Raw genomic sequence first — 27,089 nt, 5'->3', positions numbered from 1 at the left:
AACATATGTTTAATTATTCAGTTTGTGTGAAGTCGGTCATAAATACAAGAAACAGTTGATTCTGAAATTCTTTAATCATGTACTTTTAAGTATATTTTCCCAATACTATATTATCCCCAAAAGTGCAATTATATTCATGTTATGTTTTTTCAGTCAATTTTTGAATACGAATTACGTAACATTTATCTTACTTTGATTTTATAAGACCAATGTTGTTGTTACAGACCCAGGGACTGACTAGGTTCATTACATGTCATAAAAGTGCCGGGACATAATGTGGTGGCAATACATTCTGTAATTAACACCTGTCACAAAGGGACGGGCCATTTGGGTTTGTCCTCAGGGAATGTGTTATGCAATTTGTGTATTCACGAAAAAACATTCAACAAACTATGTACTTAGTCCGATGATTTAGGATTGATGCATTTGTACTTCGTTTCAATAAATGAATTACATTTTTTTCTTAATCGTGTGCGAAATACGCATAATGTCGGAAAGCGCAAGTTAAATCCCCAAATACTGACTTCGTTCCTAAATAAATCACAACCCTCACTTATAATTGTATCACTGCATCACTTTAAATTTTAATGATGTAAATCACGTACCTGTCACTTTTAATGTAGAATACGTCAGTCACTCAACCAGTTCCACTATTATTTTCCCTAAAGATCAAAGATTAAAAAAAGTTATCAAGTTATTAATTTCCATATCTTTAGAAATACTTAATCTTAACATTGAAACTGCCATCTTCATGTATTATTCTGTATTGAATGACATTAGATATATGCTCCTATACCGCCGCTGGTGTCTTAATTTGCGAAAATTAAACATTTGGTTTGCATCCGACCATGCGCGTGCCAAATAATACAGCGTCAAGCTTTCAGAGCGCCGACTAAGTTTTCCAAAGTAGAAATTAAGCAAAATGAATATTTATCAAGTTTCCTTTTGCTAGAACATATGCATGCTGTTGTGGTTTTTCAAAAAAATCTTCGTTCTCTATGTTGTTAACAATATTAAAACAACAAGTACTATAAAATATATTACGGAAATATATTACATATTATTTACGCATCCGGCTGCTCACAATACAATGCTAGTAAACAATATTTGTGTCCCAGGGAGTGAATACCAATTAGACCAAGCCAGCTCTACAGATACTGACTCTCTCAAAGACAGCAAGCTACATTATACAGTTAATTGAAAACTGTAATCTCAAACATATCTAACGCTACTTCAACACTTTATCATATACTAAACAGTTGAATATTCTGTAAAATTGAAATTAATCCTCTATTAGTTTACAGTGACGATTCTTGCAGGCTATATAATGCAGGCACGGCCCGTTATGTATCATTCAATCTTTATCTTTCTCACTTTCTTATAAAGGCATAATGATCGATAATCTCTTGTGTTGCAGTATGAAATGTTAATTTATTGTGATCAAGGCTAATCCCTTTCTCCAGACATTTATTGATCACTCGCCAACAACTGACACGGGATTAATCCTCGTTAAGGCAGTACTAAGTGATACAGTATACTGCAGGTTAACTAGATTAATTAACTAATTAAGGGTTAAATGAGATTGTTTACTTAGAGTGTGATGTAATCCGTTTGATGTCGAATTACAAAGAGTGAACCTTTAAAAAGGGTAAGCATACCCAACACTACCGGTAGCACCGGCCATTCACAAATAGTGTTGTTCTAATACATCAAGCTATAATACTGACACGTCGCTTAAGGGTTATCGGAATAAATTTGAATTTGATTTTCAAATATTTTCCTCCTTTGCTCATGAGCATATACATGGATATACATGCATATGCATTATAAATTAGAAATGCAATTGTAAATAAAGTTGTTGTTTTTCTTCAGAAGAGTCGTAACCGAGTCCTCGGGATACGCCATCGCAACCTTCCCGTCCAGAAGAAACAGAGGTACGAGGACGCATTAAAGATCGCTCAGTTGATGCCCTCTGAGGAAAGTAACTATGACGAAGACGGCATAAAAAATTTTTACAGTACGACCAAAGAACTGCGAGTCGACGGAACTGCAGATGGCGAAGAGGTTAGCAGATGAGACATACATGAAGAAGCTGGACAGTACAGCAGCTTTCCCTAAGGCAAGATGTCCGTTGACCACCATCCAAAAACCCATTCCCTGACATGAAGAAGGATCTGTCATGGGTCAATACCGAGTATGGAATCCCGTAGTGTGGTGTGGTGTGGTGTGGTTGTTTAAATAATGACACTTTAATAAACTACTCTTCTTCTTCTTCCTCTTTTTGTTCATTGTCAAGATGCCGTGTATAACTTCTGACTGCTGACATGTGTTATCATTTTCTATCTTCAAATACCACGATGTGCCCACTGATACCGTCATTATGTTGATTGCCTGATTGTTAAGAACTATCAGTTGCGATATATTATATTATTGCTTTGTATAACATCGGCATGCTGTTCACTTTCATTGGGACTGGATTCTTTGCACAATAGCCAGAGTATCTCACTGTTAATTATTTTTCTTATCATTTGCACTTACATAAGCAAAGAACATATCAATTTAATCTGAATACGTCAATGTGTCAATTTCTTGTTCTAAAAAATACAGGTATAAGTATTCATATTCGACTTCTTATCATTCGTATTTGTAAGAATTTTTTTGAATTTTCTTGCGCCTGTTGTACATTACATTTATGGTCGTGGTTTGTTGACTTTGCTAACGATATTAGGCTGAGCCCCCAGAAATGTTTTAAACATTTGATTGCATTTTAAGCAATTTTGTGCCGTTTGGACAATATTCATACCAACAAATGTAACAGTGGCAAAAGTCAAATAAACAAAGATGGCGGATGCAGTAAAATTTCGGAGTTAAATCAGTACTTTTAAAAATTCGGGAATAGCTTCCGCGCACCCGGCCACCTGGGTTCCAGCCACTAATGCCTACGTCCACTTTTGCCTACAAAAAAAATAAAGCAGTGTGGAATAATGCCTACACAATGAAAACAACATACCCATGCTAGGAAAGAACTCTTTGAAATTTCTTTGAAATCAGCAAATATCTGCTGGTGTATACTATAAGAACAAATGCAATGATGCAGAAATAAATTATTACTGTTAGTGTTATGGCAATGTGAAATAAAAAGTGACTTCATGCAATTTTCTGTCTTTTGTCGCCTATAGGCATTATTCCACTAAAGTGGACTTGTCCAGTTAGAGGTTGGGTAGCACTGATAGCAGGTGTCGCTGAAAATCACTGGTGCATGACTTTGTTCTTTGTAGACTGTAGGCAGACATGCAGACAGACAGACAGATTGTTTATTTGGCATTAGTGGATGTAGGCATTAGTGGACGCCGCCGCCACCTGGGAGCAATACTGCCACAAACGTGCAATGTCCCTTTTCCCATGTTGAAGCATATTGAGAAAAGCTTACCTTTGCACTTACATTTCTTTTGTAAAACATAAGACATTAATACAACATATATCCCCGTGTTATGGGTTTTCGGACGCTGAATACACATTCATAGTTTTTTTCACATGAACAACTGTAAAACATCTCATTCACTTATAAAAGACAACTTTATCACAAAAAGTCATTATTGGAGTATTAACAATGTCTGTGTGAGCCCCCTCCCCGTTATAGTGCAAGTATTCATGATAGAAAACGTATGATGTCCGGAAACTTAAGATCCCATGATTGTGTTATGAATAATAATAAAGGCATGTTTGATGCTGAAAGCTCTGATCGAAAACAGAACAATCCGTCACGATTGTCCGGCAACACGATATTTTCGGAGTATTTTTAAAAAACATTTTGATTATATTTTGAAGAGGATTTTTCCAAGAACTGCCGTTTTAAAAAACGCGATTTTCCGCGTTCCGCCGAGATTTGACATTATAACAATGTATACCCTACAATTAAACCGACAGCTCAGAACAAACCAAATTCAACACTTTAAATTAATAATAAAATAGTTTCATCCTCTGTGCAATCCACTCTGTTGGCTAATCTGCCATGTGCACGAGAGCATGTTACAAATCACATCGCGGCCTCCCCGTACAAACGAATCCAAGCTCAGCACAAATCGATTTCAACACTTTCAATACAGAAGTCACCGCCAATGCAATCACCCCCGACAGCTTATCCTCTCTGTGCATTTGACCATAAAGTCTACTCAAATACCAAGCACCGCGCCAGGAAAAGTACCAGACGCCTCAATCGCTTACCCGTCAATATCATTGCAAGGAGAGTATGTACTCCCGCTAACATTGTGGAGTACTAATTAAACATTCCAGTAATGTTACACGCCACTATATCAGTTTTTTGTAACTTGCTGATACTATTTTGCACATACAAAACAATTATAGAACAATACATAGCAATTGTCCTCCTTTACCAACATATACAAAGAAACACAGTGCTCAACTTAAAACACTTCAATTTGCACATATATAATAATTATACACAAATACATAACAATTGTCTCCATGTACCAATATATACAAAGAAAACAAATTTGGATACACCATATAAACAAATTTGTATATTTTTGTATATGTCGTAAATACAAACTTGTATTTTTTTGTATATATCATCATTCCAATCTTGTATATGCTTTGGAAATATCATCATTCCAAAGCATATACAAGCTTGTATAGATGGATTTTTTTTGCAGTGATGGGTCATTGTTTGTGGATGATTTTAATATTTCATGTCGCGGTAAAAATATGCATACCATTGAAAGACAGTTACAGTTGTGTCTTAATAAAATTCAAAAAATGGTGTCTTGAGAATGGATTTAAGTTTTCACAGACGAAGACAAATTGTATACATTTCTGTCGGAAATATAAACCGCATAAAAGACCAAGAGCTCTCTTTAGATGGTACTCCAATTAAGGTTGTAAAAGAGGCCAAATTTCTGGGATTGATTTTCGACCACCAATTGACGTTTTTGACACATATTAAATATTTAAAGACTAAATGCCTGAAGGCCCTCGATTTGTTGAAAGTCGTCTCGAATTCTAAGTGGGGAGGGGATCAGACAACCCTCCTTCACTTATATAGATCATTAATCCGCTCTAAAGTAGACTATGGCTCCATTGTGTATGCTGGAGCTTGCAAGAGTAATTTAAAAAAGCTAGATTCAATCCACCATCAAGGAATTAGACTGTGCCTTGGTGCTTTTAGAACTTCTCCTGTTGACAGTCTCTATGTCGAGGCTGATGAACCCTCTTTGAAACTACGCCGTATTAAATTATCTCTTCAATATGTCACCAAATTGCACTCTAACCCTTCTAATCCTGCATATGACTCCGTTTTTCATCCTCAATATGAAGAACTGTTTCTGAGGAAACCAAAACCTGTTCCCCCACTTGGAATTCGGATTAAATCAAATGTTATTGCTGCCACTATAGATTTAGATCTGATCTCTCCTTACCGCCTTTTGTCTTCTCCTCCCTGGCAGTTGGTGAGGCCAGAAGTAGACATTTCCCTCACACGTTTTATAAAATCTGAGACCAATCCACTCGTATATCAACAAGAATATTTACAGTTAAGAAATAAATACGACACTCACCGTTCAATCTTTACTGATGGATCCAAGGATGGTGGCAAAGTAGCATCTGCCACCGTCATTGGATCAAAACATTTATCCTCTAGAATACCAGATAATAGCTCTATATTCACTGCTGAGGCCAATGCTATCCTTACAGCCTTGGCATACATTCAAAAACAGTCTGCATGTAAACAATTTATAATGTTGTCTCTTCTAGTCATCCAATCATTTTAAACATTTTAGAACTTTATAATGATCTTTCAACTGGCCAATACGACATCGTCTGTTGTTGGTTACCCAGTCAAGTGGGCATAAAAGGCAACACAATGGCTGCTGCTGCTGCTAAAGCAGTGCTCAACAAATCTGTGACACCCCTTCTAATTCCATACAGTGATTATAAACCTGTGATCAGATGTTACATCAGGGATCTTATGCAAAAGAAGTGGAACACCCAAGTAGGTATCAATAAATTACATCAAATCAAGCCAACTTTCGGTTACACCTACTTGGGTTGTCAGTCCAGATTTGAAGAGGTCATTTTTCGATGATGTCGTATTGGCCATTCAAGATACACACACGGATATCTATTAAAAGGTGAGGGTCCTCCGTTTTGTATCCCTTGTGATGAGAGAATCACAGTCAAGCATGTACTGCTTGCCTGTATTGTTTTTTTCAATTACAAGGGATAAGTATTTCAAAGTTTCGCCCATCAAGGATCCTTTTAGTATTAGTGCTCATTTACTCATCGTTTTTTTAAAAGAAATAGAATTAATAGATAAATTTTGATTATAATATGTATAGTATATAGAAAGTGATTTTAATTTGGTAAAATAAATTCATAACTGAGATTGTTAGTGGCTGTATCTTCACAGGGGATCGAAGTATCGTAAAACAATTGTCCCCCTCTGAAGGTACGTAAGTCCGGTATCATTCAAAGTATCTTTTCATTTCGCTGTGATTTTAATCGTAGTATTTTTGTTGATTTTAACTGTTTGGCTAATCTTTCTGATCATCGCCAGTGACCAGAGGGATGGTGTAAATCCTGCTGGGGTACCATGTAGGTAGCAGAAGTACCGTAAGTCCCCATGGTCCCTAGTATGGTGGCCTAACTTTGGTTGCTGGCAATCTACAGCCCTTTTTTATGATGGGTCGTCTGATATAATTTGATAATTTTATAGTTCTAAAACTAGTTTTTTTAAATTATTACCTGTGATATATTGCTAGTTGTTGTAGTGACCTTCGACGACAGGTTTTTATATATAATATAAATGTTTAACTTGTTCAAGTCACGATATGGCTGAAATAGTGCCAATGTGACTTTCAATATTTACTCACTCACTCACCCAACGAAGAATTGTTTCACACACAACCCAAACTTGTTCCACCTCTTGGGATCAGACTTACAATGTAAGCCACTGCAGCTAACATAGATCTAAATAACATTGCGCCATATCAGCTGATGTCTACACCTCCCTGGCAACTAGTCAAACCAGAGGTAGACCTAACACTTGCTTATTACAAAAAATCAGAAACCAATCCATTAATCTTCCAGCAGGAATATATCCAATTACGATGCAAATATGATTGTTACTGCTCTATATTTACTGATGGATCGAAGGACTGTGGCAACTCTTCTAGTGCCACAGTCGTTGGATCCAAAATTATATCTACTAGAATATCAGATAATAGTTCCATATTCACCGCTGAAGCCAAGGCTATACTGGCAGCACTAGAATATATTCAGCACCAAAGTAAAAGTAAGCAGTTTATAATATTCTCCGATTCATTGTCATGCCTACAGGCACTTAAAAAAGTTAACTCGGCTCATCCACTGATTCTTGCTACTTTAGAATTGTTTAATACCATTGCAACTGGCCAATACGACATTGTCTTTTGTTGGTTGCCCAGCCATGTTGGAATCGTTGGCAACACAATGGATGATGCTGCGGCTAAAGCAGCACTCAACAAATCTGTGACACCTCTTCTTCTTCCATACAGTGACTATTAGCCTGTTATCAGATGTTACATCAGAGATCTTATGCAAAAGAAGTGGGACACCCAAGTAGGTATAAATAAACTACATGAAATTAAAGCAACTATTGGTTACACCTTCTTGGGTTGTCAGTCCAGATTTGAAGAGGTCATAATACGACGATGTCGTATTTGGCCATAGCAGGTATACACATGAGTATATATTGAAAGGTAAGGATCCTCCGATGTGTATCCCTTGTGATGAAAGAATCACGGTCAAGCATGTCCTGCTTGACTGCTTTGATTTTTCCATCGCAAGGGATAAATATTTCAAAGCATCAAATATGAAGGACCTTTTTAATAATGTGAGTTCTGAATTAATTTACTTTTTAAAAGAAATATCACTGTTACACCATTTTTGAAGCACAAGTATTTAACTGATAAATTCATTTTTTAATTGGTATGAGTAAATTTGATATCTGCGATTGTTCGTTTATTTCTACCATGGTTTTAATGTAGTATACTTGTAATTTTCAATTGTTGGCTTAACTTTCTAACAATCGCCAGCAGCCAGAGGGATGGTGTATATCCTGCTGGAGTACCATGTAGGTTGCAGAAGTACCGTAAGTCCCCATGGTACCTAGTATGGTGACCTATCTTTGGTTATTAGTGATCTATAGCCCATTTTTATTTTGTATTGTTATGAATAGTTCAAATTTTATAATGACATGCTAGTTTTAAATATACGACTGTGAAAATCTAGTTATTTTACTGTCCTTTGTCGACAGGTTTTATAGTTCAGTTTGGTGTTTCATTACTATATAACTTGATTTAGTCACGATATGGCTGAAATATTGCCGATGTGACTATAAACCATAACCCACTCACTCACTCACATGATATATTCACGATGTTTGGGTTGAACATAGTAACATTCTTCTAAACATACTTCAAATCTAAACCGGAAGTAATCAACACAAACCCAGTTAACCAAGCGGAACCGTACACAAGAGTGAGTGAGGGAGTTGGGTTAAAAGCGGCTTTGGATAGTATTCCTATTATATCACGGCGTGTCAGCTTCATGTGGGAGGAATTCCGAGGTGATGCAGGTCTTAGACGAAACTCTGCGATGCCAATTGCAGCGCCTTCGTCGATTTGGCCAACCGTGCCCTCGTACACAACTGTAAGAAACTATCAAACAACAAAGATGTTTTAGATGAGATATGTATTGCGTAACATCCAATGAAGAAACAATGGCAATATTACACTATCACAAACTACAAAATATACAGAACCGCAAAAGAAACCTCACCCCAAGTAACATTGCATGAAAAGTTGTCATTTAAATATCTGGGTAATTTGTGTCAAAGTTTCTAAAATTTAACATTACCTTGTCCGGAAAAATGAAATTTGATTATAAAAAAACAAAGCAGATGACAATAAAACCGATCGCCCAAATGCATCACGGCAACGGCCATGGTAACCCGATGCACGGGTGTTCCGTGCAAATTGAAATGCACATGCGTTCCCCCATTTTTTGCCCTATAAAAATATACACAGATCGGATAACATTCATTCGTTATTGAACTGCTACCCATGCCAAGATTGACTAAAAATCAGCGACATCAAGGCCGTAGAACGATTGCAAGCTGGACAAACTGCCCGACAAGTAGCCAATGCATTTCAAGTCAACGTAAGGACCATATACAGGCTCAGCAACGATACCAGACCACCAACACTACACATTACCGGCCACGTAGTGGAAGACCAAGGGCAACCACCCGACGTCAGGATCGTCAGATTGTGCGACAGCATCTTCAAGATCGCTTTGTTACTGCTGCGGAAACTGCTCGACAGACCATGGGGACACACCAGCGACACATAAGTGCAGACACCGTGCGTCGACGATTGACGAGCAGACACCTCGACTGTCACAAGCCACACCGTGGACCCATTCTGACACCACGTCATCGCCGGGACCGTTTTCAGTGGGCAACACAGCACCAGCATTGGCGCCTACGGCAATGGAGAAGAGTCCTCTTCTCAGACGAGAACCGTTACTGTATCTCAACAGCAGACGGCAGAGAGAGAGAGTCTGGAGACGCCATGAGGAACGTTATTCGGATGCTTGTGTTGTTGAGAAAGACTCGTCGGTTGGTCAGAGCACCATGGTGTGGGGTGGAATTGGTCTTGCACAATGGGTCGGCCCTGTGGTCTTCCAGGACATCGGTCCAGGGAGAAGCAATGGTGTCACAGCAGCTCGGTACATTGATCAAGTCTTGAGACCATACGCCATACCTCATTTGGAACGTCGCCGCAACCATGAGTTTCAGCATGATAACGCCCGTGCCCACACTGCAGCTGCCAGAGCAGCAAAAGTCTTCCTCCAGCAGAATGGCATCAAAACCATGCAGTTGCCTGCCCTCACTCCCGATTTAGATCCCATTGAGCACCTGTAGGACGAGATTCAAACACGGCTGAATGACGTCCGACCAAGGCCGACAACTGAAGCTGAACTGCGTCAGGCGTTCCTCAGAGTGTGGGCTCAAGTGCCTATGGCCTTCACCAACCGCCTCATCCATTCTGTGTATCGACGTTGCACAGCAGTCATCAATGCACATGGCGGACACACGAGATACTGACTTGTGATGTCATTTTCTCAGAGACTAGTTTTGTGTTTCACTTTAAGAACATTTGATACTTTAATTTCAATATTGAAGATCAGTTTTGCCAAGTTTCATCTTTTTAATATGTCTCAAAGTATGTTTACAGTGTTTGGACAAATAAGGTTTCTCACATATCTATCCATGGTGACGTTTCTTTTGCGGTTCAGTATATATGCACAATAGGTACAATTAAAACATACAGGTACATTCAACATACACAGGAGGTACATTATAACAATTTCATTTTAAAACAAGTGTATTATAATGATATGGAAACAATATGATTCAGCAAAACTATGACAAGGTTGTACATACAAGGAATTTGTTTATAATTGTTGACATGATAACAGTTATTGGTAGTTGTTTCTGAATAACTGTTGGTTAAATCATTAAGAAATGTTCCTTGTAACAGAGTGTACCAAATTCTTTACCATGATTGATGCTTACATATGCTGGTTAGGTTATTTGAGGCTTTGTCAGTGGTAACAACTACATGTACACACGTTTCATGTAGGACAGCCTGACATTTAAATAGGGTTTATGGCAATTCAAACCAACGACAACAACCCGCAGCCAAGTCCACGCTCTGCAACACGTTTCTTTATAATTGAACAACGTGGATAAAGGGCTTTTCGTATTTGAAAATGAAACTCTTGATAATTCCTGATATTTTGTCTGAGAATCTCACTTAAATTATGGCATCAATTCCATTGCTCGCAAATCATAAATTCAAGACCATTCGGTACTTGTCTCTTTACCAAATGGTATTTCTGGTTTGTCCGAACGTTTCAAGGCAATTTGAAGAACTTGTGGGTTCTAACTGTCATAGACCCATCCATTTGCAATAGTTGCTTGAGTTTATGTATATGAAAAGCATGTTTCAATAGTAGTTTATGTATTTATGTTTATCTAACCAGTTACTTTATATTGAATCATATCTTGCTTCACATGACTTTTTATTGTAAATGTAGTTGGTAACTGAAATAGGACAACAGGATTTAACAACTCATATTTTACACTAGAAGTGATATGTTTCCAATAAATGAAAAATAATATTTTCTAAGATAACATATTAAATATCAAGAAAGGTGTTATGGAAGTTTATGCTCCAGCCAAACACGAATAAGTACAAGTATTTTCTGGTTAACTGAAACGGTGTTGTTAAAACACAGCCGTGTGATATATCATGGAGGCAGGGTGAGATCGAGTACCATCCTTGTTGTTACATTGGGACCAAGTGTTCTGTTCATGGTCGAAATATCCGATATCACATCGAGCTTATAGAAGGGAACAGCCCACGCGTTGAGGGCACAGTTGACAACAATCAAGGAAAATATATTGACGCCCAAACCAACGAGAACCTGCAATAAAATATAGTCATTATGACCTGTAGTACTCTTCGACTTTCAGGCCTCTGCTGCATTAACATTCGTCACATCAATTTGGTCAATAATGTTGTCATCGGTTCATGTGTTAAAATGCATTCACAATGTAGCTTGGGCGTCAATAACATTCGAGTTAGAATTTATCGCATTTGCACAAATATGAGACAAACAAAAACTATTCGACATGATGTTTCATCATCACATACGTACGTATGTGAAGGGCCAAGACCGAGGCTGAGTCAATATGCTAAACATATATTATGTAATATTCCTAATACTGCATAGTTCTTCCATGACTACCCAATACACTCAAGTCAGTTACTTTGTGAGGCAATTAAGAAATTCGAAAAATACACAAGGCATTGAAAGGTTCAGAGATGAAACTACGTGAAGGACAAATGGTAATGATTACTATATTTCCGCGAAAAGGGAAGTTAAAAAAGAGATTTGCCTGATTTTTGTCACTGATGTGTCTAATTTAGAAATGTCTTCCACATGTTCACATACAGCTTTTTGAAAGCTGAGGCCTTGGATTGGTAATTCTGATTAAGATCAATGATGCTCTTTGAAATCTTCGGAAAAAGAACATGCTCGATTGTATCTCAAAGCCCTGAGCTGCTGTAAAACTGCTTGGCCAAAGACATTTTATTGTTTCGAATTTGCCGACCCGAACAGAACCTTCGATTCAGATGCATAAACAAACCGATCAGCAAGGAGGGGAGCACAATTGGTAAACATGAGAATGCCTACTTCTTGCCTGAATCGCTTATCACAAAATTTCACACAGATGCGATCAATGAGAAATCCAGCAAATCACACATTATTTTCTCAGTAAATTTCAGAAGACATTTGCTCTCATTTTGGACTGTCCTGAACCTTGAAAGATAGATATATGACTATCTGTATGGTCGACACGTTTAGTGACAAATAGCCCATGGATCACAGAATAAAGTATATTTTGTGGAATAGTGAAATGAATGTATACTGTATTCTTTTTATTCAGATAAAGAAATGTTGGAATTTAGTTTCCTGTTTCATCACATGATCGACTGTTTCAAAAGGTTAATGTCCAAATCTAAAACTTTCCACAGAACTAAATATTTATGAAAAGACAGAAGCTTATGCAATGATTTAGAAATGATGTTTGAACTATTCGGTACCATGTCTTACCATGTCTTTTACTTGTAAGTATCCAGATGCAAACACAATAGCGTTTGGTGGTGTTGCCACTGGCAACAGGAAAGCAAGGGACGTAGACAACGTGCAGGGTATCATGAAATACAGGGGGTTAAGGCCCATTGTAGTTGCCTGAAAAACATCACATATGTATATTGCACTCATATTTTAACATATTCTGTTGTTACTTACGAGTAAGTGTGTGCAAACGCTGATTACTGCCTTACAAATAATGATACATCAGTGTAAACTTTATACGAAGGATGAAGGAATAATAATGAAGTCAATGGTTACCTATAATTTATTATACTGAGGCGACATTGTTTGTGAGGTAATGTTCCCCAAAAATTGACGTATTCTGAGCAAAATGTTTAAGAATACAAGTGTGCTCTTAATTAAACAATGGTCATCAGGGGACGACATAAACTACCTCAAATCACGTATCCAATGTATACATGAAAAAGAAGTTGAATAATCATTGAAACCATTTCCCTGTAAATATGTTTACATAATGTTCCTAAAGATAAGCATTCATGTATGGGTTTTATATGATGGTTTGATGTCAATTTACTTGTTTAAAAGGTTTTGATCTGGAACCAAGCATTATAAAGTACCAATGCGTGTTTTTAGTTTACTGATATCAATGAAAATCACCGAACAACTGTGTCTAAGCCAAATTTGTTTCAAGCTTTCTACGAACATACTTGAAAATTAAGCATTCATAAAACCATGACAGTACGGATGCATGAATGGTTTAACCTGGTCGAAAGCCGGTTTGTATACCGTTCAGTGGCGCGCTCTGCTGTCAACACCTCGAGATAGTAGATAGCTATGTTTACCTTGGCATAACATTCAATAGAAATCGAAGGATGATAAGCTCAATCAAATCTATTGCCTCTAATGCCAAGAAAGCTATGTTCTGTCTCCTGAAGAGAGCACGAAATATTAATCTACCTATCGATTGCCTTATATCGGCGTTTGATTCTATGGTATCACCTATCTTGTTATATGGTACAGAAATATCTGGGTACGAAAATTTACAAATTACAGAGCGTGTTCATCTAACATTTTTAAAGTTTGCTACTGGATTAAGAGCATCAACTCCAAACTTTATGGTTTATGGCGAATGAGGCAAGGAACCTCTACGCATAACAATCTCAAAACGTGTAATTAAATTCTTGCATAACATCGCAACACCTATGTGTGATAAGAAACTTTCACAAATGATTTATCACATTGTTGAAAGGAATCAGGATGTAAGCAATCCCTGGCTAGAATGGATTAAAACTATATTAAACAACTGTGGACTAACACACATATTCTATAACCCTAATACTTGTAATACCACATGGCTGGTTGCAAAGGTAGGCCAGATACTTCAGGATCAATTCCTACAAGTATGGAGATGCAATATGGCATTGAGCAGTAAAGGTTACTGTTATCAGTATCTGACAGAAACACCAAAATTTGAAAGATACCTTCTAATGACAAAATATGTATATTCCAATCTTAAAATTCAGAACATGTAACCATAATTTACCTATTGAAACCGGTCGTTGGAATAATGTAAAGAAAGAGGATCGTGTATGTGAACTGTGCAACTCTCCTTCAGTTGCAGACGAATTCCATTATCTGTTTAGATGCCAGGCTCTGTCAAAACATAGATGTGTAGACTTACCAACTGCTTACCAAAATAATTGGTCTAATTTGTATACATTCAAGAGGTTATTGTCCAGTCAAAACACTAGAGATCTTAAGAACCTATCGAGATTTATTGATGAAATATTTAAAGCAGTAAGAAAACTCAAAACAGAAAAGATATAACATATCTATGCATGACATACTGTCATCTTGTCAAATATTAATACTTAGTTTACATGCTTGCTCTTTTGTACTCTTTTGTGCCACCGCCGGTGGTTTGGAGACATAAACATTGTTAAACAATTAAACGTATTTCAAACGAACTCAAAACAGAATTCTCTAGCAAAGCCATCGGTGAAAGCCATCTAGTATTTCCTTACTCGTAAGATGACAGCACCCGGATCAGCAAGGTGAAGCCAAGAAAGCTCATTTCTTTGAAATATAGATTTAAAAGTGATGTTTGCTGAGTTTGATACACAATCCCGATGAAATTGTAGGTGTTCTTTACGTCAAAACACAGTTGACGGGAGTGATTGTCATTAATTCATGACCAAACTGAATGACAATAAGAACAGTTTGGAGAGGGATAATTGAACGTATTGAACAGTATTATCATTTCCTAATGATTAAATAGACTCAGCAAGCTTACAATCGCCCAAGTACATGTCGTTTCAATCAAAATCGTTGAAAACATTTTCATTGTCATTCAACTTTCACCAAACCTGTACTGAACAACAAAAGTTCCTGTGACATTGATTAAGATTTAATGCAAAGTTATGTTTTTTCACCAAATCTGAAACAATTTCGGTTTGCGTGTGTGTCCACCTCTGGTTGCGATGCAAGCAACACATCTTCGTCTCATGGAATGGATCAGGCGTCGCACAAAGTCCCGTGGGGTATCTGTCCCTATATGCTGGAGCATGTTTCAAAGTTCCTGGAGTGTCTGTGGAACACGTGGTTGACGTCGAAGGCGCCGATCCATCTCATCCCACATGTGCTCGATTGGTGAGAGATAAGGGGAGCGAGCCGGCCAGGGGATACCAATCACGTTGTTTAGTTGAAGAAAATCCCGAACAAGTCGAGCAATATGAGGCCGGGCATTGTCATGTTGAAAGGTAATGCCTGGGCCATGACTACGCCAAAACGGTAGAACAACAGGGCCGATGATCTCGTCGCGGTAGCGCTGTCCATTGAGATTTCCCTCTACTATCCACTACCAAACGGGTCCTCTGTCTTGCTGTAATCCCACCCCATATCTTCTTTCATGACACAATGATTGACGTAACGTTCACCTCGACCTCGGTACACTCGAATCCGTCCATCGCCGTGGCTGAGGTGAAAACGAGACTCGTCAGTGAATAGAACTTGTCCCCACTGCAGTGCCCGTCCAGCGTAGACACTGTCTTCACCAAAGTAGAAGTGCTTGACAATGGGACGTCTGGCGGGTCTTCTGGCGACAATCCCTGCACATCTGAGGCGACGGCGTACGGTTTGTGAAGATATTCGTCAAAGCCAGGGATGGTTCTTGCAGTCACTGTTGCTGGCTGAAGTCGATTTCGTAGTTGTGTTGTTCGAATCCAGTTGTCTTGTCGATTATTGGTTACGCGTGGCCTGCCACTCCGAGGATGGTCTCTGACTGCATTCGTCTGTTTCCAACGTTGCCATAAACACCAAATGGTGTTTCTGTGGACGTTAAATTGTCTTGCAACATCACGTTGACTCGATCCTGCTTCAAGCATACCAATGGCTCGCAGACGCTCATTTTCGGACAGGCGTGGCATTTCGTAATGTTGAATAATTGCGTAAAACACTCAGTGGTTGTTGTCAGCACGATGCGAAATAATGCATATGGAATCCCGTTAACGCATTTGTTTTTATACCCATTCTTGGGGAGTGAAATGCATGGGGCTTGCATAAAAGTCAACTTTTGCATGGAATGCATGCTTTTCTGTAGCAGCTGCGTTTTTGTGACTTGATTCCATACATGTACTGCAATATTGAAAACCAAACTTCACTTGGTGTCACAGGAACTTTTGTTGTTGAGTATATTTTCAATCTTTCTTAACTCGGGTGATACCTTGTACAAGAATCATTTCACTGTGCAACCACGCAGAACACTTATTCATACTTTGGATGGTCTGCATGTTGGTAATGATTTAAACCAAATTGATACTCTTTCCAAAAGAAGTAGGGGATCATGAAATACAAAATGTTAATGCAGAATATTAGAAGAGAAGTGTTGACGACAAACATCCTAAGAACGTTAATGCCTGTGAAACCTTACACCAAAACACTGCCTGATGTTTGCACGTGCCCCTCGCAGCAGCGCCACACACGTGCGCCATTCCTGACTTTATTTCTGCCAATCGTATTAATTCTATTCATCACACAGCTGTTTTTTTGCAACAGGCGATGCAAATTTCATCAGGCTTACGAGTCAGACGATGAGAAATCGTCTACATCATCGCTCACCATCCCCTGTTTTGCCACCCCTTACAAAGTGTCATATTGCGAACAGACGTCAATTGTATACACAGCGTCGGACATGGGGTAATCGTCGCTGGTCACATGTAATGTTTTCAGACGAATCCCGATTCACTTTGCATTTTCTTGACAGGCTTGGTCGTGTCTAGCGACATCGAAACGTACGTCAAGCCAATGTCAACCTCAGAATGACATATTGAACCTGGTCATAACATATTGACACCCTTTGTTGTCCAATTTGCACGTTCTACGTTTTGTCTTTCAGGACGGGAATGCTCGTGCTGACGCTGAACGAATTGTCATTGCTCACCTCCAGGAACACATTATCATAGAATACCATTGCCAGCGATGAGCACAGACCTTTCCCCCTTAGCCACTGATCACGTTGGCTTAACCTGGTCAGGCGAGTGGACAGAGGAGTGGGACAGACTCCAACAATTCGGGATTCTCATAAGCACCATGTCTCGTCGAGTTAATGAACGTTTGACAGATCGTGGCTGTACCGCACTACTGATCCAAAAACGTCAACTTAGAAATTTCCATCTCGCCCCCTGCTTCATTCTTGATCGTTGGTGATCATAACATCTACTGTCATACTTCACTACCGCGTGTGATGTGTTCACTACTACTACTGTTACTAATACTACTAGAAACTAATATATTTTACCATTTTCGAAGTTCTTTCCGAGAAGCTCAAACTTTTTGAGGAGTATATTGAAATCTGTACAACACGTGTTGAGCAGGCTATTCGTTCATTCCAGAAGAACGATAGCATGCGTAGGTGAAAGACGGAAATAATATTTTTACAGTACATTTATAATTAATATCAGTATGATAAAGAAAAGTACGCAATATGAATTATATCAAATGTTATATTTGGGAGAACACTTACTCAGTAAAGTAATTCAGGTACTCTTTCCATCCGGGATTCGAACTCACACTTACAGAGTTTGGCACCAAATCTCCAGCACACAAATCTAACCTACTGAGCCACCGAGGCTTCCGCAAAATGGGAGTCCGAGAACTGGTAGTCCAGGTCACGTACTTTGTGTGCCCCTCTGATAAGTGTGAATTGGCACGGCTTCTATGGCCGAAAGTAATGAATATACAATGATATTTAGCAGTTTCAGAAAATAGGTCTAAAAAATATGTTGTTAAATCAGAGAATATGTAATATACCTGTACAATTCAGAGATAATACATTTTCCCTGTAACATACATACAGTTTACCTTGATGACTATCTGTAACATGTTTATCTTGTAAAGGGCATTCGTCGTGATGCTGAACTGTTATCAAGTTTAAATTTTTATCTGCATAATGTTATGATACCATAATATATTTTAATTTCTAATTTATTTCCTAATATCAAATACTTCAATGTCATGTGAATACATATGTATATAAACAGCAATCTGGCTCATACATAAAAATTAGAGATGATTGCATTCTTGTGTTTAATTAGATGCTTGACTCACAAGCTTGAACCACATATGTTCCCTCCGTGGATGTTTTTGTTTACAAATAGCTTGGGCAAATAAAGTTAAAAAATATCTTTCATGTATACTACCATATTTGATGATATCCTTGCTGATATTGTGCACCACTTCGAACAGATCAAGTATTGAACCCATATAATAATTCTGATAATCGTCATGCAACCTCACAATATGCAGATCATATATGTAATGTTGCCAGTGGTATATACCCTGGTTTTAATTTACACTAAATAGTGTACTGAAAATGATTTGTTATCCCTTCAGTATGTATACCGGGCGATATAGTATATATATAATTGTTTGTCCAGGTCATATCTCTGAAACTAATGGGTATTCTTTGCACACTCAAAGACCAGGTTGCCAACGTGTGCCCTTTGCTATTGCTATTTTTTTTTATTCCGTTTCCACGGCAACACGTTTGACTTTGACTCTGTTCATGTTTGTCGTGACCGTATCTCTAGGAAAAATACTCTTAATGAGAACAAATTTAAATTAAGGATTGAGGGTTAACTCTTGTTACAACCCTTAATGTAAGAATTCTTGTAAATGTAAAAATATGTACATTAAGGGTTAAGGGTGCAAATGAGTAATCATTTTTAGATTCCCTTTTAACAACGACCACCTGGTTGCTATATGCAGGCTTAATGAAAGGGTTTATGATCCCTAAAACTTTTAACCGATTTCTATCAAACTTACTGTTGTACAAAGGCTATATTTCGATACTCTACAAGGTAACATCATTTCCTTTAATATCCTAATACCAAAGCGACGGGAAGGAGACCAAGCAGATCAGACAAAGTCGTAGATGGTGGTGGGTTGTTAGAATGGTCCACTAACAGAGTTTTCAAAACGATTTCTTCAATAGACATTTACTTATTTAGATGTTTGAGACCTGTAAATTACAAAATGGCGACTGTGAGGCCATCTTGGATTTCTGCTGATCATCCACACCTGGTTTCAAAAAGACAACTTATTAGTATGGGAAAATAGTCATAAATACTATCTAAATTTCGACCAATCAGAGGACTCCATTCCGTTGCTATTGTAATAAAATATGCTTTGTGTGAACAAATATATCTACATATCTTTGGCCGAAATCGAACAACTTAATTTTTACCAATCAGATGCCTCGGTTTTATTGCCATGATGGTAAAAAGGCTTATTCGGTTGAAACCTGAAACCCGCTTTCCGTTGCCATGGAAGCAAGATAGTAACGTAAATAAAGTCATACTGTATAGTGTCCCTAGATACACCTTTGTTCCAAGATTTAACCAAATCGGGTAAATGACATGTCAGTAATGGGTTGTCGTTGTTGAGAGATTGTTGGAATATGAAAGTTCCTTTGCTCTACAATATGTTGTCCCTGAGAAAACGCGCAAAGTTGAAGGATGAATAGTTTCTATTAATAATTGGTCTTCACTTTATTCAGTACTTGTAGGCCAGTTTTTTGTACAAACGAAATACAATTTAGGTGCAAACAGTGTTAAATGCAACACATTTCTTTGCTCACTTTTTAAAAAAAATTACAGTTTCAACATAATTGCTTATTATTAAAGTTGGAGTATTTGTGTTCTTACAGCTTTGGGGTAAAACAGGTATTTTGATGTTTTCATATTACTAATAGTTGCGATGAAATTTAGATTTTATGTAACTTTGTCTAAGATGGCTATAAGCTGGACAAATTATCAAGTGATATTCATTTTTGATATGGTTTAAGTAACTAACTTTTCATTTTCTAAATGCACGAGAAATATTGAAATGTCGTCCATGTACAATTTCAAAATTGTGAGAACTGAGCCGAAAACGATTTAATGTGATCCTGAATTAATTGACCCGTGAAGATTCCGGGGTGGAATAGGTCTTCAGCAACCCATGCTTGCCGTAAAAGGTGATTATGCTTGTCGTAAAAGGCGACTAACGGGATCGGGTGGTCAGGCTCGCTGACTTGGTTGATGCATGTCATCGATCCCAATTGCGTGGATCAGTGCCCATGATATCAGTCACTGGATTGTCTGGTCAAGACTTGACTATTTACAGACCGCCGTCATATAGCCGGAATACTGCTGAGTGCGGCGTTAAACAACAAACCAAACCAAAAAACCAAAAGCAAAACCTGAATTTATTTACAGTTATACTACTGATATTGGCTAAAAGATGATTCAAGGAATCGTTTCTCAATAATAATGTTGAAGTGTTATTAAATCAACAAAATGTTTATCTAAACACTCTAACAACGTATCGAGTTATAAATAAAAAATAAAAAATAAATACATAACAAGCAAACATAAAGAAGACGCGTCCTGATTTCTTCATTATCGAATAAACTTGGGACGTTAAAGAGTTTTCATTGCAGAACAGAAGCTGGGCGATACCAATGTCATCGGATAGAACAAACATTTGACAACAAATAATGATATTGGTGAGTTGTGATTGAAATTTACTGACAAGAGCATCAAGGTAACACAGGTACTGTTTTTGACCTTAGACAATACTTAAAAAAGAATGGAGCTGCAGGGTTAAGTAAACGAGTTTCGTTTGATGTTTCAGGTGAAAATGTTCCTTAAAGTCTCTAGTTGACATGACACGTGAAACAGATCAGTAGCGGGTATAACCGCCACGTGCCCGGATGACGCATTCCACCCTACGTCTCATGCCTCCAGTCAGACGTTGTATCTGTTAATGGGTCCACAACAACCACTCCTGATGCAATGTTGCTTCCGATTGGCGTAAATCTTGTACAGGAGGATTTCGTGCCTGTATGCGCCGCCCCTGAATATCCCAAACATGTTCAAGGGTGTTCAAATCTGGGCTCATTGCTGGTCAGGCTAGAGTCGTTATTGCATTGGCCCTCATGTAATTCACGACAGACCTGGCATTGTCATCCTTGTACTGAGGTCGAGTAGCATGCGGGTGGCTGTCAAAATGACGAACGACGACTGGCCTCAAAACGCCGCGAATGTACAGACCTTTGTTCAGTTGCCCCTTATGGTGACCAAATCCAACCTGCAAACATGAGCGATATACCACCAAACCATTACCGAGCCCCCGCCGTATACAACAGTCGGTTTAATGTTCCTGGGGGTGAAGGCCGTGTTCTGGTGCCTCCAAACTTTCGTTCTTCCATCACTGACGTGGAGCAGAAAGCGACTTTCGTCAGACCAATGGATCCGTCTCCAAGTTCTCAAATTCCAGTTCTGTCGCGCAATACACCATGCTAAACGAGCAGCTTTTTGATGATCTCTCAACAAGGGACGCTGTATGACTCGTCTTGCCTTCAGTCCTGCTGCTTTCAGCCGATTCCTGACGGTTCTGGTGCTGAAACGACGATTTGGCAACCACAGCTGTTTCCGACGAGTACTTCTTAAAATGGGTTCTCTGTGTATGAGACGAAGAAGGTTCTGTCTTCGCGATGTGTCGGCACAGGAGGTCCTGTACACCACCGGTCTGAGCATGTTTCTTGACTAAACAGCTTACGACAGTGTGATGATACCCCAAATTCCGACCAATGGCATAACAAGACATTCCTGGGTTATGCATGCCGATTATTTGCCATCTTGTGGCGTTTGATAATCGCCTTCGTGCCATGGTCACACAATGTCAAGGAATAACTGCTTAAAAACGAGCTTAAGAAAGCAATTTTAACATTTGGATATACTGCTTTTAGATATATTTGAGGGTAGCATGCTGCATGACTGATTACATCATCTCGAGAAAACATTATTCATCCCGTAATTATATCTTTCATGACTGTTACAAATATTGGGACCAAACAATAATGACATATATTAGGGTGTGCTTAACTATTTTCTTTGTGTATATCATCAGTTATCGTTTAAAAAACGTCTTCCACTCACCAGTTCCCCAACTATTGGTAGGAAGAGTGTGGCTGTTGCTGCATTGCTGGTCACCTGTGTTGCCAGTGAAATGATGATTGATAAGACCATAGCGATGATCCATGGTTCGAGTGAAGACATCTCTAAGAGATGACCACTAATCCACCGAGACAGTCCTGATCGCTTGAAAAAATTTGTTTACAGTTTAATATATGTAAGAACATATCCTTGCTCTTCTGAAGGTAAGATCTGAAGCAACACCAGATATGAGGCATGTATGTAATGGTAGTGTCATGATCCTTAAAACCGTATTTGTTAAGCATTGTACTGTTGTTCCAATGGCCCCAAATACCATGTCTGAAGCCCGTAATGGCAACTTATTGAGATGGAGAAATGTCACTGAGATCGATAACGACTCACATGACGCATTCTCAAAAGTGTTGTTATGGTACTGCAGAATGGATCAGTAATTGTGTTTGATGCCTTAACCTTTAATGCAAAAGTTGAGATCAAAGTGATCTATAGGACTATGAATTGTGATCAATTTTCAATTTTTACTCCTGAAATATATGGGTGTTGCGTGTTTATATTTTTGTAACGGAAAGACAATCATAATACAGATCAAATGGACCGTATGTATTTAAATCTGACAGATCAGAGACCGTTCCACAGGCGATCTTAGCGAGAGCACACCATACACTGACTTATGAGAGTATGAGCACTTTGATCGATATGTGGAACGAGGTCAAGGGAAGCTTCTACCTTTGTTCTATAGCTATAAAACCAGTAACATCTTAAATGTACTTTCAAACAGCTTTACAACCCAATGGGAATGACATAACTAGACGATAAATACACTAATGAGGCGACAAATTGATTTGACAGTGGCCTAGTTTATAATTCAAAAATCTTTTAAATCTTTAGCTCATGGTGGTCAATCTTCATCCAAATTGAGATCTTGCCACCTGCCAATCAAACTAGACGATTGACCAAAGAGAACATCCGACAATTTGCCTCACAAACCTGTCGGGCTTTGAAAGAATCATGTAGAAATTAAGAAAACTAGCAAAATAATTCAGCACGAATGGACTGCACTCTATCATCATTGAGGAGCTCTTTATTTTCTGCGACTAGAGCTATTATATTCATGGAGGAACCTGATAGCAATGTATGCATTTTACCTGACAGGCATCCGCTAGAGCAAAGCCTCCTCCCATCAGCAGTAACACACCCCATGCCATCTTTTCGTTCACAGCTTTCCATGTCAGAATAGGCTGATAGCCTTGTGCTGGATGGAAACAATGCATAACAATTTTAATAACTTGTTTCTATATGCATGTACATGCATGCGGATACCTCTTACGCACATTAATCTGTACATTGCATTTTTAAGTTATTGTTCGTAATTGCTCAGGCCTACAAAGATATTGCAAACTTGGAGCTTACCTTGAACTGACCGATCGCCCGGGATCTTTGCTGGCAGTATAAAGAGTAAGGTAGCTATCATAACTGCGGGAACAGAATCACCTGAATATCTACAACAAAAGTAGCAGGGAAACTGTCATCTATATTACACTTTTTATCATAGCCATCAATTAATTTGTGGGTTCTTCGCGATGTCAAGAACGGTATTATCTTAAATATACCTTTATCAGATTCTTCCCAAAAATATAGTTCGCATAGTGACAGTCGTGAGTTAGATGGTATATGTATGTCACTTTTAACAGCATTCCAATTATTTCACGGAATGCAGCTGAATTTAAGAGCGATGCAGTTCTTAGACGTTTACCACTTTGGTGAAATCCACTAGCACGGATGTGTCGCTGTGAAATTAAACCTAGAAAGATAATCCGGCTGTACCGGGATTCGAACCCATAATCATAGGTTTTTGGCCTGCCCAAGGAACCCAACTCTGCACAGCAAATTACGGCGCCTTAGACAACTGAGCCCCCCAGTTCCCCCCGTCGATCAAGAATGTACTTATGTACCACTGGCAGGCGTAAAATACGTTTACACCATTTGAAGTGGATGAGCAAACGGAGAGTAGGAAATGCCAGTATGATAATTCCGATTTATAGTCAGACTGAAGGAAACAGTGATTACTTAGGTTATAAACATACTATGATGTCAATGCAGAGCTAGGTTACCAGTAGATTTAACCGCGCTAAATTCAATTTGGAACAGAACGCGTGGCGTTGATTTCAAATGATAGATTTAGCACAAAAAGTCTATAGACTTACCACACATAAACAAAAGTAATAAAGGATGTTGAAAATCTCAAAGATATCAGTCACAAATAACATTCTAAGGTAAAGATAAACATAGACTCTCTGAATTGAAATCATTTTATAAATAAACGGGGTTAGCCCGACGGGCTAGGCCTGCAAGCTGATTGGTTATTACCATCAGCGGGGTATAGAACATACTCGATGGTTTCATTGATTTTGGGGAGACCTGTTTTTTCTATACGTACCACGCACTCGAAATCATACCGTAACTACCCGAAGCAAAGGCAGTCATCCTATCAAACTCGCTCAGTGCACTACAAGCCATTTTAGTGGCAGGACCTCTAACTCTAGACCAAACACAGTCAATAATATTTTGTGCGAATACACGAAACTATCGGATCGATGCAAATTGGTGAAGTTATGTTGGATCTAACACAGACATTCATGGAAATAACAATGCAGACACACTGGCGAAGCAGGCTCTAGACAAAGCTGAGATACAGCCCGTTGTTCCCTTCAGTAAACTAGAGATAAAAAGCAAAATCAAAAGTCCACATAGCCCCCCATAACGGCAATCCCAATGGGACGCAAGTAAGTTCGGCAGATGGCTATACAAAATTGAACCCTGGGTTATCGCAGGTTCAGGCACTTTGCCATAAAGACTTTCTACTGCCAGTGGGTGAAACATCAATGCGTATTTTGCTCATATTTGTTCATGGTGTTTCGGGGGGTGTTTTTTTCCGTTTAGCTGCAGATTATTTTTTATGTCACGAGCGTATGTTCGCCTCTATTCTCGGCAATGCCCAAGCTGACCTTTTGAGCGATCACTTCGTATGTTTTGAATATTGTATAGTATCACCAAGGAGCTAATACTTTACCCTTTCTTCAGCAAGTCTCCCCAGCCAGGGATAAAACCAGGTTTCCGTGTAACCCACAGCAAAGCCAAAATGATAAAGTTAACCAACACAATCACCTCTGGGAATCTGAACTCGAAGGAAAATAAATATAATGACACATACATGACATATGCAAGTAGGAGTGTATATACTATTTCAAATAGCCAGAACTTAGTTTGTTAAACATAGAAATCGGCAGTGGCTAATCAATTCATTTATATTTCGTTGTATTTCATGCCATGTGTCTGAGTTGCGTGAACAGCACACTTGCCTGCAACTACACTGGTCTTTTTTTCGTCAGATGTATACTGATATTTTGACGGACTTCCGCTCAGACGGATAGTGAAAACACTTAAATTGACGTAAATAAGTTGCACCAAAGCTCTGTTCCTCGTCAGGTGTATTCAGCGTAATAAATCCAAGACCACATGCTTGAACTGTGTTGAATGCTTCCATCCCTACCAAATGTCGGAAACGTTTCAAATTGAATGGGTAGAGTGTTCATCTTTGTAGAGGTTACTGTAACCGAAAGCATCACACTAAATCTGAAGCACTGCTCTGAACGAGCATTTCGGACACCATAACTTAGAGGTTTTTCATAAACCGCCAGCTGTGTGCCTAAAAGGAGATTCAACACATTTCATAATTTGCTTAAATATTAGGATTGTAACAATTTTGTTATCAACGCAATAATTAAATCCGGTGGATAACATACCACTAATTATAATGTTTGTGTTTCATTCTTTAAAAAATAGTTTCGGAAAATGTATTTGTCGAAAACACTGACCATCGTTTTGGCAACGAACAACACGTCATGAATGAGCTCATTTAAACAAACGGCTCCCCATGGGCGCCATATGTGTGTAGCTGTTTGTGCATTGGAACGTGTATGGGGCTTTACACTTCGCTAGTGTTTATGTATCTCGTCGGGCGTTGGATGGATTGATGAATGAAAGGAACTAGGCTTCATTTGTCAGTTGAATGTATGTATACACTAACAACATTTATGTGTGTGTTGTTTTTACGTATATACCTATGTACGGTGTGTATGTGTGTCTGTAATTTGTATGCATACACTAATACACAGTAGGGGAAACGAGTGGCCCAGTCATAAAAGGCGCCGTAACTCATTGTGCAGATGATCCTGGGTTCGAATTCCGGTTCGTCCCGATTGTGTTTTAAGGTTCGTCAGCAGCATGCCCATGCTCGTGGGTTCCACGAGACCTGAATCCCTTCGGGCGTTACTCCCACATTAAGCTGACATGCCATGACAAAGTGGAGTTAAACCAATCGCACTCACTCACTCATCCAATACACTGTATGTGTCTGTTGTTTGCATATATACATTAATATACTGTATGCGTGTCTTCTTTGCATGTATACACTGATACATTGTAGGTGTATGTTGTTTGTATGAAAAGGCCAGTACACTGTATGTGTCTGTATGTATACACTAATATACTGAATATTTTAGGTGTTTATATGTATACACCAATATACTGTTTATATTCACACAATATTATGTATGTGTCAGTTGGTTTTATGTGAACGCATATACTCTGCATGTCTGTTGTTTGTATGTATACACCCATACATTGTATGAGTCAGTTATGTGTATGTATAGACCAATATAATGTATTTGTCTGCTATTTTATTTATCCTCCAATACACGACATGTGTATGTTGTTTGTAGGTATCCACCAATACACTGTGTGTGTTTGTCGTGTTTATAGCTTCGAATTAGTGCGTCAATGCTGATC

General features: G+C 38.6%; 1 protein-coding gene across 4 annotated transcripts in view; it reads right to left on the bottom strand.

The window, feature by feature from the left end:
* Nucleotides 1-10,241: 10,241 nt before the first annotated feature.
* The window catches only part of LOC124147146 (solute carrier family 13 member 5-like), a 168,609-nt gene continuing 151,761 nt past the window's right edge, over nt 10,242-27,089 (bottom strand). For 2 of the 4 annotated variants that reach the window (XM_048396114.1, XM_048396115.1), the window contains 6 exons: nt 25,312-25,416; nt 23,652-23,740; nt 23,387-23,493; nt 22,227-22,388; nt 12,745-12,882; nt 10,242-11,550 (listed from right to left, as the gene is read on the bottom strand). In XM_048396114.1, coding sequence (XP_048252071.1) covers nt 11,374-11,550; nt 12,745-12,882; nt 22,227-22,388; nt 23,387-23,493; nt 23,652-23,740; nt 25,312-25,416 — 778 coding nt within the window. In that variant the 3' untranslated portion in view covers nt 10,242-11,373. Of the gene's footprint in view, nt 11,551-12,744; nt 12,883-14,290; nt 14,401-21,222; nt 21,688-22,226; nt 22,389-23,386; nt 23,494-23,651; nt 23,741-25,311; nt 25,417-27,089 lie in introns of those variants that run through there. The other 2 variants (XR_007221017.1, XM_048396116.1) reach the window with 2 other exon arrangements.

The sequence above is a fragment of the Haliotis rufescens genome, unplaced genomic scaffold (genome assembly GCF_023055435.1).
Source record: "Haliotis rufescens isolate VD_foot unplaced genomic scaffold, xgHalRufe1.0.p SCAF_15, whole genome shotgun sequence".
NCBI classification, from domain to species: Eukaryota; Metazoa; Mollusca; class Gastropoda; order Lepetellida; family Haliotidae; genus Haliotis; species Haliotis rufescens.
The sequence above is the reverse complement of the archived record's forward strand: the minus strand, read 5'-3'. Positions and strand labels throughout refer to the sequence as shown.